The sequence below is a fragment of the Stegostoma tigrinum genome, chromosome 17 (genome assembly GCF_030684315.1).
Source record: "Stegostoma tigrinum isolate sSteTig4 chromosome 17, sSteTig4.hap1, whole genome shotgun sequence".
In the NCBI taxonomy this organism is placed as follows: domain Eukaryota; kingdom Metazoa; phylum Chordata; class Chondrichthyes; order Orectolobiformes; family Stegostomatidae; genus Stegostoma; species Stegostoma tigrinum.
In genome coordinates this window covers 14648106-14660554 of record NC_081370.1, presented here as the reverse complement: position 1 = coordinate 14660554, position 12449 = coordinate 14648106, and the positions used below count along the sequence as shown (strand labels likewise).

The 12449-nt window shown below is 42.3% G+C and overlaps 1 protein-coding gene across 1 annotated transcript in view; it reads right to left on the bottom strand.

Moving 5' to 3' along the window:
* LOC125459483 (embryonic protein UVS.2-like) overlaps positions 1–12449 on the bottom strand; it is a 41436-nt gene that overhangs the window by 18573 nt on the left and 10414 nt on the right. The window contains exons 3-4 of the mRNA XM_059652223.1: positions 2928–3077; positions 927–1008 (exon numbers count right to left, since the gene is read on the bottom strand). Of these exons, the coding sequence (XP_059508206.1) occupies positions 927–1008; positions 2928–3077 (232 nt within the window). The remainder of the gene's footprint in view (positions 1–926; positions 1009–2927; positions 3078–12449) is intronic.

Below are 12449 nucleotides of genomic sequence, written 5' to 3'. Positions count from 1 at the left end.
GATGATGCGAGCATGCAGACAGGGACTAGACTAAGTGAGTGAGCGCTGAGAGAACAAGTGAGCCTGGTCCACTCTGTAAACTGGATACCTGTGCTTGCACACAAAATGTTTAAGCTGCAATCTTCCAAAGCTAGTTAACAGTGCATCCTGTCATGCAAGTCTGTGCTTTGTGTGCTTGTGCCTGTACGTGCGTATGAGAGAATCCGGTCATTAGGGTTTGACAGAAACCAGCTGCAAATATCCATAGATGAGGTGTGTGTGCAGCTGGTGTCTGTAGATCATGGATATCTAGTTTGTTTAGCACGTTTGATAAGATTAGAAGCTGAATGTTAATGAGATGAATTGATCATTAACAAGATGTTTGACAAACAATAATCCATCTCATCTCAGCACTTGTTAAAAGCATAAAAGACAGAGCAATAGGGGTTTTTGTGGTGCAGTAGTACTGTTCCTAACTCAGGTTCAAGTCCCGTCTATTCCAGAAGTGTGTTGTGTCTGAACAAGTTGATTAAAAAAAAAATCAAAAAAGATGGAGTGAGAATCTCCTGATTTCGAGAGAAGCTTCGCATCAAATTCTGCCACAATTCCGATCTTAGCCCATGCTGGTCTGTCTGTTTCCTCTCACCCTATCTTCTCCTTTATCCATCTTCCATCTGCCTCCCCCTGTATCCCTATTTATTTCATGATATCCTTCCCCTCCCCCATTTCTGAAGAAGGGTCCCAACCCAAAATGTCAAGCTTTTCTGCTCCTCTGATGTTGCTTGGCCTGCTGCGTTCATCCAGCTTCACACCGTGTTACCTCTAAACATAGAGATGTGTTTAATTATTTGTATTATGAAAATAGCTTTGGTTTTGCATCTAAAATTCAATCTTCCCACATTACATAGCTCCATTATTGCAATGAAAGATACTAATCTTACACTTACCTCCCATAATGCATGACTGAAGAATAATCATATGTTGTCCCCAAATTATTGGTATCCATTTTTACAAAATTATATTCTGCTCCTGCAAAATTATACATGCAGAAATAACTGAAACAAACTCTTACTTTGGCCTATTTAACATTCATTTTAATAAATGATATTAATAATGTAATTTTATTTACTCATTTTATCTTCAGGCAAGTTATTCTTTTACTTTAGTTATTGAGCGTAATTTTTGCTTTCTCCAGTAGCATATAACAGGTAACTGGAGTTTTCAATATATAACCCCCTTGACTTACCATACTATTAGCTTGATGAACAACAGAATTCAATCCACCACTAGCTGTTTTGATTCTTAGCCAATGTTGTATTTGATTGGCAATTACTTTAAAATGAAGGGATGGATTTGTTTAGTGACTATGTGCTTCTTGTACTTGTTGTGGATGGTGAGAGAGACAGACAGAACTCTCTTATTTTCCTGGTCTTCTGTATGTAAGGGCGTGGCTTAATTTTGACTGGAGTTCATGTTCCTACACATGCTGCATCTTAGTATGACCCCTGATATTCCAATTACACAATAATACCCTTGACAACTGAAGGTCAGTCGCGACAGCCATATGATAGTTCAATGTTTTGCTTCTTGGCACTTCTCTCTTGGTTCTCTTAGACGCCATCTCGAAAACCTGACTTAGCTTCTTATGACACTTTGCTCTCTAATTAATGACCTGACCATCCCCACCAGAAGGTGTGGTGAGCTCAAGGTCCACAAGAAGGACTGGATCTCAGCCAAAGAAGAGATAGTGCGGAGAATAGTCTGTGGGCAAGTGTGGGGTGCTATCATCAGCATAAACCAGCTCCAAAGTGTGTTCAGACCACTTTTGTTTACTCTTAGTCAGCAAGGTATGTAGATGATCACGCAGTGTATGGGTGAATTGTTCACACTGTCCGTTACTCTTTGGTGGTAAGGGTGATGTGGCATTTGGCAATGCCATAGAACTTGAAAAGCTCCTCAAGAATCTTGCTGTCAAAGCTACATCCCTGTTCACCACAAATCCAACGTGGACTACAGAAACAAGCAAACAGATCATGTACTACTACTCTGGCTATAGGTAATGCCTTTGGGTCAGAGGGTGGAAATGATTTGCTTGAATGTGGAGGAGACAACTGGGAGTATGAGAATTTGCTTGATTGCATTACTGCTGGGGTCAAGTACTGTAAAATCCATTGCAAGATCTCCAGATATCTCTTTGAGACCAGGGATCATGTGCTAGGATGAAGTTGCTTCCTGTTTTAACCAAAGTACAACTTTGACAATTTCAACAGGAGTCACAAAATCAGAAGCAATCCCATACCAGGAAGATATTTGCCTTTCCCATCACTTGGTGTACTGCTCAATCATGACTAGTAGCAGTTAATACTTGAGCCTATTAGGAAAAATACTTGCTTCGCCTCTCTCTCTTTGTCATGAACTGGCTGATAAGGAATTCCAAACTGCTCCCTGATCCTCTTCCAGGACCTCAACAGTTTCCATGCCTATTTGGACTCCCAACTGGTTGACAGATGTTGAGCCTGCAGTAATGGCACTGTCTAAAAAAGCCCACGTCAATCAACTGAAGCTATCTGAGATCTTATTTTCAGATAGATGGCAAAGATTTCATTCATGAATGCTTTTATGTTATCCTGGTGAATATTAGTCTACGCATCATAGGGAATAGGGATCAGACCTGGAGCCCCTACCAGGTAGGCAGGGAGAGATCTCCTCTTGCAGTCAGTCAACTGGCTAAGGGCATTGGCATGTGTGTTACTTTTACCTGACCAAACCAGATCTAGAATTGAAGCATTACGAGCTCAGCCAATTGGTTTTCTGTTGCCCTAAAATTGATGGATGTTTAAAAGACACTGATTGGGTTGTTGTCTGCAAACACTACAAACTCTGCACCATCAGAATCGCTCTGAACTTCTAGGAAATGGCCTTCAAAGGGAGCAGTTTGAGTTTCATACTGGAGTAATTTTTCATATTCCTCTCCATCAGTTTTGGATTTTGGCTGGCATATGTGATAGCCATGTTTAGCTGCCATTGAACCAGTGACATCATGGCTCCGAAGCCAAGAAACCTGGTGTCAGTTTCCAGTATGAAAGGGAGCTGGAAACCTGGGTATTCACATACAGATGATAGACAAGTTTCTGCTTCAGGGTGCAACAGCTATCTTCACATTGTTGGACTCGACTTTCTGTAATGCTCCCTGAAGTATCACACCTTATACATCCTTTCTCAACCATTTCTTTAGAATTCTCTGATTAAGGCAGTAAATCATGGAATGGACAACCAATTGTAAATAGCCTTGTAAGAACCGCCTATCACAACTAGCAACACCAAGGAACTCATGTAGTTCCCTCTCTGTGTCAGACTGGGCCACTCATTTACCACTTAGATTTTCTCATCATCTGGAGCAATAGCTTGATCACAAAATGCCCAAGGTACAGTCATGCTGTCTGGAAAAGTTAATACTGCTGTAAAGTTAAATTGCAACAAGCAGGCTGGACAGTGTTTATTTTTATGAGGGTCTCCCCAAATGTTGAGCTGAAACTGAGTATGTCATCCATGTGCACAAGGAAGGTCTGAAAATTAGGGTTGCCAAAACATCACAAACATTAATCAGCACAGGCATTGCAGAGTCCAAATGGCATTCTTATGTACGTATAAAGTTCCTGGTGCCATCATTTCAGCGATGGGTAGCTACTTATAGCTCTGGACCAAATTGAGACTGCAGAAATACTTTGCACTTTTGAGAACTGGCAATGCTTCTTCAATCTTCAGTAGAAAGCATCCTTATAAGACTTTGCAGTAATCAACACAAATCTTCAATTTTAAAACTTCTTCACAAAGACTGTGGGGGAGATGTACGGACATGATTCTCCAATGGCATCCCATCTCAAAGACTTCTGCAGGTCATCGTGGACATAGACCCAGTAACGGAGTCGGATCTCTTGATAAGGAATCTTTACCTAACAGTCATCTGTAGGGTAGTCCTGTGGTTTACCAGATCACAGTACACAATGCCATCAGAATCTTCACTAAGTTGTCCTACACTTGATGAGGGTGGGAAAAAAAGTGCCAATTTGTATCAGTGATAATGAGAACTGCAGTTGCTAGAGAATCCAAGATAACAAAGTGTGAAGCTGGATGAACACAGCAGGCCAAGCAGCATCTCAGGAGCACAAAAGCTGACGTTTCGGGCCTAGTCTTCTCTGATGAAGAGCTTAGGCCCAAAACATCAGCTTTTGTGCTCCTGAGATGCTGCTTGGCCTGCTGTGTTCATCCAGCTTCACACTTTGTTATCTAGGAGTGCCAATTTCCTTTTTTGTAAGCTATCTTCTTTCAAGTGCGATTGCAAAACAATGTTTGAACTGATGTGCAACTGGATTTAAATATGGACCTGTGGCATGAACATTGGAAGTTCCTAGCAACAGTGAGCACTTCCACCTCTGCAAGTACATGATTCAACAAGAAGGATGTCGTAGAGGCCGGACGCATAATTAATGTAGTGAGCAGTGGTAGATCACAAGATAAAGTCACCCTGAGGAAAATTCTCAACAAAACTCCCCAAAATTGACACTGCCAGAATGTGAGAAGATTCATTCCTGTTTTTGACAATCATGGATCAAGATATCATCTAAATGACAAATTATGCCTTCTGGTCCTTTTAAGATATTTGGCCTTGCCCTCTGGAATATTTCTGCTGCTCAGGAAATCAATCCTATGGCAGTTAAAGTAGTAGCATCAAAATGTAGTAATGACTTTGCTCAAGTTTTGACTCCTCAACAACTGGAAACTGACAGATGCTGTTTGCATCAAATTTTATGAAGAAAACACTCAGACTCGCCAAGCTCTAATCCATTGACACCACAGAATGAACTTTTTGTTTTATGGCCCAATGTAATTGGGTGAGATCAATATAAATTCTTATAGAGCCATCTCCTCTGTTGCCATGCAACATGGTCTGAAGGAATGCCTGAGAACTAACAGAATCAGAGGACAGGTGAAGAGTTAATTGAGTTTGAATTGGTTGTAAAAATATGGAGAGTTAATGACTAGTAGTGCGAGAGATTTACGGAATATAGCTAATTGAAATAAAGCTCTCACACTAAATGGTGGACCTTAATTCTGTTTAAATACAGTTGTCTTTTGGAGTATAACATCCACCTGCTATCACAACCCTATTTTTGACATAACAATGCTCCAGAATTCCGACAGCAATTCGGTTTCAAGGTGAATGATTGTGTTAATTTGCTTAACTCTGAATCTACTTGCTGAGCCTCAATTATGCAACTGTGTCTTTTGGATTATTCACATCTCTTTAAAGAAAGGTTCACATTATCACTTTGACCCCTGATGATGGATGCTGCCTAGCCATTGATTTGGTTACCTCACAAAGAAAAGTTACCTGGAACTTATTCTTGCAATTATTTCGTTATTTAATTTCACCTAAGCTTTCTGTGATGATGGGTGAAGTTACAAATTTCACCCTGTCAATTCAATCTTATGTACAGCTGTTTTCTGAACCCACTGATGTCACTGTTCTTGACATTAAGTCACTTTCTGAGATCATTTTTTAAAAATTTGGCTTTCAATGTGTGCTGTGAAAGAAAGGTTATATCTTTCTCTACCAAAATACAATAACTCCTACATCCTGCCATACAGTTAAGTCTTTAGCTGCATTATTTGAAGAATAAGGGCTTATTTCCCTTCTCATCAAAAATCCTTTGTTTTTCTACCTTATAGATGGGGTAAGGGCAATTATAATGCGATTAGGCAAGACTTAGAGGCATAGAATGGGTTAGCAAAATGCAGGGGAAGGGGACAATCGAAATGTGGAGCTGGTTTAAGGAACAGATATTGCGTGTCCTTGATAGGTATGTCCCTGTCAGGCAGGAAGGAAGCGATAAGGTAAGGGAACCGTGGTTTACTAAAGAAATTGTATCTCTTGTTAAGCAGAAGAGGGAGGCTTATGTGACGATGACACAAGATGGTTCAGATGAGGCAATGGAGAGTTACAGATTAGCTCGGAAGGATTTAAAGAGAGAGTTAAGAAGAGCAAGGAGTGGACATGAGCAGACATTAGCAGGTAGAATAAAGGAGAACCCTAAAGCTTTCTATAGGTACGTGAGGAATAACAGGATGACTAGAGTAGGAATAGGGCCAGTCAATGACAGAGTGGGAAATTGTGTGGGGACTCTGTGGAGATTGGAGAGGTGCTAAATGGTTATTTCTCACCTGTTTTCACTGAGGAACAGGAGAATATTGTCAAGGAGATGACTGAGTTATGGGCTACTAGAATTGAAAGGATTAAGGTTAGTAAGGAGGAGGTGTTATCAATTCTAGAAGGTGTGATGGTAGATAAATCCCCTGGGCCGGATGGGATTTTTCTCAAGGGTTCTCTGGGAAGCTAGGGAAGAGGTGGCGGAGCTTTTGGCCTTGATCTTTGAGTCCTCATTGGCTACAGGTTTAGTGCCAGAGGACTGGAAGATTGCGAATGTGCCCTTGTTCAAGAAGGGCAGTAGGGATGACCCAGGTAATTATAGACCTGTGAGCCTTACGTCTGTTGTAGGAAAAGTTTTTTGGAAAGGATTATAAAAGATAGGATTTATAAATCATCTAACAAGCAACAATTTGATTGGAGATAGTCAGCATGGATTTGTCAAGGGCAGGTCGTGTCTCTCAAACCTCAGTTCTTTGAGAAGGTGACCAAGCATGTAGATGAGGGAAGGGCAGTTTACATGGTGTACATGGACTTCAGTAAAGCCTTTGATAAGATTCCACATGGTAGGCTGTTGGAGAAAATACCGAGGCACAGGATTGAGGGAGATTTAGCAGTTTAGAATAGAAACTGGCTTTCTGTAAAAAGAGTGGTGGTTGATGGAAAATACTCAACCTGGAATCAGGTCACTAGTGGTGTGCCTCAAGGATCTGTTTTGGGACCACTGCTGTTTGTCATTTTTATAAATGACTTAGCTGCAAGCATAGGTGGATGGGTTAGTAAGTTTGTAGATGACACTAAAGTCGGTGGAGAGGTGGACAGTATGGAAGAATGTTGCAGGGAGACTTGGATAAACTGCAGAATTGGGCTGAAAGGTGGCAAATGGAGTTTAATAAGGATAAATGTGAGGTGATTCACTTTGGGAAGAATAATAGGAAGTCAGAATACCGGGTCAATGGAAAGATGAAAGATTCTTGGTAGTGTGGATGTGCAGAGGGATCTTGGTGTCCATGTACATAGATCCCTGAAAGTTGCCACCCAGGTTGATAGCGCTGTTAAGGCGGCTTACGGTGTGTTAGGTTTTATTGGTATAGGGATTGAGTTCCGGAGCCGTGATGTCATGCTGCAACTGTGCAAAACACTAGTGCGGCCTCATTTGGAATATTGCGTGCAGTTCTGGCGGCCCCATTACAGGAAGGATGTGGAAGCATTGGAAAAGGTGCAGAGGAGATTTACCAGGATGTTGACTGGTCTGGAGCGCAGGCCTAATGAAGAAAGGCTGAGGGACTTGGGTCTGTTCTCATTGGAGAGAAGGAGGCTAAGAGGGGATTTAATAGAGGCATACAAGATGATCAGAGGATTAGATAGGGTGGACAGTGAGAGTCTTTTTCCAAGGATGACGACTTCAGCTTGTACAAGGGGGCATAGCTACAAATTGAGGGGTGATAGATTTAGGACAGATGTCAGAGGCAGGTTCTTTACTCAGAGTGGTTAAGGGCGTGGAACGCCCTGCCTGCCAATGTAGTGAAGTCAGCCACATTAGGGGCATTTAGACAGTCCTTGGATAAGCATATGGATAATGATGGGATAGTGTAGGGGAGGGGCTTAGATTAGTTCACAGGTCGGCGCAATATCGAGCGCCGAAGGGCCTGTTCTACGCTGTATTGTTCTATGTTCACCTTTCTTGCTCCCACAATTACGTTCACCATAATTGTGGTTAAAGCAACAATTTGATCCATTGGATTTTGATTCTGGGCCCCTGCTGAAATCACTCTTACAAAGGCCAGCGAGTCCTAAAGCTATGCCATGGGAATTCCAGCATTCTGAATGAAGACACCTCCTTTTGTTGTAGTAGAAACACACAGCTCTTTTGATTTTAACATCCACTCTCAGTACCTTCCTTTCCAGACTAAGGGGGGAAATTCTCAAGGTATTCCCAGCTGTCCCCCTCATTACCCTGATTAATTGTTTCTCAGTTTAGGAAAAGGTGAGGTGCAACAAAACCTTGGTGTCATGGTGGAGCAGTCACTGAAGGTTGGCATGCAGGTGCAGCAGGTGGTGAGGAAAGCTAATGGCATGCTGACATTCATAGCAAGAGAATTTGAGTATCAGAGTAGGGATGAGACTGGGCAGGCTAAATACAGGAAGAGTATTCTTGATGTTGGGGAAGTCTAAAACTAAGGGTTATAGGCTAGGAATAAGGGGTAAGCCATTCAGGGCTGAGATGAGGAAGAATTTCTCCATTCAAATAGTTGTAAATCTATGTAATTCTCTCCCATAGGAAGCTGTTAGGGCCAGTTCATTAGATTATATTCAAAAGGGAGCTGTATGTGGCCTTTGTGGCTAAAGGGATCAAGAGGTCCACACAAAGCCGGAATGGGAGACTGAAACTGCATGATCAGCCATGATCCTATTGAATGGTAATAGTGACTCAAAGGACCTAATGGCCTACTGCTGCACCTATTTTCTGTGTTTCTCGCTCTCCCATCTTCTATCTTTCTCAGGGTGATGGGTGGCAGAAAAACTATCGACTTTTTGGGTTAGTTTACAAACATCAGCCATCTTTGCTGCAAGCCTAGCTTTTGGAACCTGCTAGTCTTCAACATGGTTTCTATTGCTGAAGCAAGTGAACTTGTAAATTCTTCGAAGAAATTGTTTCGTCCTAATGTCCTTACCCAATGTTGAACTTACTTTGGTTCATCTTATCAGATTCATGTAGACCTGTGCTGGTTGCTTCCTTATGTTCTGAAGCTTGTAATCCTCAGAAGCTAACCTATATGCACTGAGAACAGCATTTTTCAAAAGAAAAACCAATCCAAAAGCATATGAAAGCAATGCATAAACCTCATGGTAAAAAAAACTTCATACAATGCACAAATCAGCATAAAAGTCCAATTGATACTATTTTGTGCTGCTTTCCAGTAGTAGAGAGTTCCCGCAGGTTTCTGTAATGGGCACAAAAGTAACCTATTTATCATAAAACAAATCTAATTTCTAAAGCACATGACAAAACTGGTCAAGATCTAAGATATAATCTGAAATTAGAACAATATGCCATGTTAATCCAAATGCAAACACACTGAAGCAATGCAAAAGGTAAAAAATGACTCCGCAGAGAATGTATTTTGACAAAGGCAAAAGAAAAACACCCTTCTTGGCCAGTGGTCCTTAAAACCAATACACAATCTGATGAATTCTAACAATCCACTTGGCTTCTAGTTGAAGAAATATAATTATTGGTAACTGTAGTATGATAGAGATATTAAGAACTGCTGATGCTGGAGTCTTACATAACACTGTGGAGCTGGAGGAACACAGCAGGCCAAGCAGCATCAGAGGAGCAGGAAAGCTGACGTTTTGGATCGTGACCCTTCTTCAGAAATGGGGGGGGGGGGGGGGGGGGGGGGGGGGGGAAAGAGGGGTCTCTGAAATAAAGAGAGAGAGGGGGGAGGTTGCTGATAGCAGGTAGATTGTGGAGCAGATAGCTGGGAGAGAAGACGGACAGGTCAGTGAGGCAGACATGAGGGAGGGCTGGTCTTGGCATGAGGTCGGGGTGGGGAGATTTTGAAGCTAGTAAGTCCACATTGAGACTATTGGGTTGTAGGTTCCAAGGCAGAATATGAGGTACCGTTCCTCCAGTTTCTGGGGTAGCATGGTTGTGAAGCTGGAGGAGGCCCAGAATGGACATGTCATCCAGGGAGTTGGAGAGGGAGTTGAAGTGGTTCGCGACTGGGAGGTGTTGTTGTTTGTCGCGAACCAAGCATAGGTGTTCTACAAATGGTCCGAGCCTCAGTTTGGTCTCACTGATATAATGGAGGCCACACTGGGAACAACTGATACAATGGAACTTAGTAGTGGATGCGCAAGCGAACATCTATTTGATGTGGAAGGTCTTTTGGGGCTTACGATGGAGGTGAGGTGGGGGGGGGGGGGGCGAAAGAGAGGTGTAGAGGCAGGTGTAGCACCTCCTGCGGTTGCAGGGAAGGTGCCGGGAGTGGCGGGACTAGTGGGGAGCATGGAGCAGATGAGGGAGTCACGGAGAACGCAGGTCCCCCTAGAAGGCAGATAAGGTTGGGTAAGGAAGTATATCCTTCGTAGTGGGATCAGATTGCAGGTGACAGAGAATGATGCGTTGAATCCAGAGGTTAATGGAGTGGTACGTGAGGACAAGATGAGATGTTAGTGTGATAACATCCCATTGATTTCTATACTACTATAAATTAAAGTCTTTTATCTGCATTTAATTTATAGAAGTATAGGAATCAAAGTCTTTTATCTGCCTACAAATAGGTATGCAGGCACTGCCCTGAAGCTTCCTGCCCAGCTAGGAATTCAGTGTAAAACTTTTGTAATTCCTTATCTCCCCACACATTGGTATGCAGACACATAAGCTTCCTGACTGAATAAAATTAGAATTAAACTGTTTCAAATAGGGTTAGGTGGGGAACTTTTGTAAAGGTGTGAGACCTCTAAAGCATGTAACCTCTGTCGCTGACAAAGGGGCCAGGGCACTAACTTTGTCTAGCCAGACACACTGGCAACTTGAAATCACAATCGGTCCCGATAACAACTTGAAATCACCTCCTGCCATTAGCAGCCACTTCACTAGCAATCGATACTATATCCTGGTCTTTTATGTTCTTGATGTAATAATTCTTTTGTATCCTGTCTTTGTCTGTTGTAATAATTGTTTCATGTGTCATGTCATTGTGAAATGTGAAATTGTTTCATGTATTATGTACTTAGTAAAGTATAAAAAGCAGGGACTGTCTGCTGCTCAGGGAGAATTACTTGCGAGACTCTGCACTCTGTGCTGGGTTAAGTACAGTGATTCTCCACAGCTTGCACTTGCTTGGTAATAAAAGGATTTGTGTTTTTTCTAAACCGGTCCGTGTCTTGTTATTGCAGCAAGTCCATGAGGGCCTCCGAAAACGAATCTGACAAAGGGGAATTCTGTCTTTGCAATAAAAACAAGGAGGGGCTGAGAGAGCTGAGGTGCAGAAAATGCAAGAGCTACAGTCGAGGGTGTTTTCAACCACTGGTGTGGTGGGAGTGTGGAGTCGCAGTCCTTGAAACATGAGGGCATCTGGGGTGTTCGGGAGTGGAACGCTAACATCTTGGGAGCAGATGCAGTGGAGGTGGAGGAATTGTGAGTAGAGGATCGCATTCTTGCAGGAGGGTGGGTGAGAGGAGGTGCAGTCCAGGTAGCTGTGGGAGTTGGTGGGCTTGAAATAGATATCAGTTTCGAGGTGGTTGCCAGAGATGGAGACAGAGGTCCAGAGGAGAGAGAGGGGTATCAGGGATGGTCCAGGTGAACTGGAGGTTGGGGTGGAAAATATTAGTAAAGTTGATGAACTGTTTGAGCTCCTCGTGGGGAGCATGAGGCAGCGCCAACATAGTAATCGATGTAGTGGAGGATAGTGCAGAAGACGTACTGTTCCACGTTTCCTACAAAGAGGCAGGCATAGCTTGGGCTCATGCAGATACCCATGGCTATCCCTTTAGTCTGTAGGAAGCTGGAGGAATTGAAAGAGAAGTTGTTGAGGGTGAGGTGGAGTTCAGTAGTGAAAATAGAGAGAAATAGAAACTTTTTAAAAAAAGGTTCCCAATGACTTCAACCAAGAAATGGAGAAAGACTTGCAACTTACCTGTAGGCTTTAGAGGTTTTCTTCCTCTGATTACGGTCCTATTTGTCTACTTTCAATAACAAATAAAGTGACAGAAGCAGTCATTAACTGTGCTATCAATCAGCCTGAAACATCAGCTTTCCTACTCCTCTGATGCTGCTTGGCCTGCTGTGTTCATCCAGCTCTACACCTTGTCGTCACTGGTTTACTGATACTCAGTTTCAGGGCCATTCTGCTCCTGATCTCATATAGCTTTAGTACAAACTCTCACCTCAACTCTTTTCTCCACTATTTTAAAAAAATCATGTGGGGTGTGGACATCGCTGGCTGGCCAGCATTCATTACCAGTCCCCAGTTGCTGTTCAAAAAAAGTGGAGAAAAGAAGAATAGAATCAAATTTCCTTTATTGTCGTCATGTGTAGTCAAGTATAGAATTACAGTACAGTGAAAAGTTTACAATGTCGCCTCACCTGGCACCATCTCAGGTACCTTGTTACAAATCTTAGATATAAAATAAAGAAATAAAGAAAAAAGGAAAACATTACATTACCTTAGAGTTATTCATTGTACAAGTCAGAAAAATAAGAAGTAAAGTTAAAAAGATAAACATTACGGTCTTTCTATAAAGGGCCTGCAGT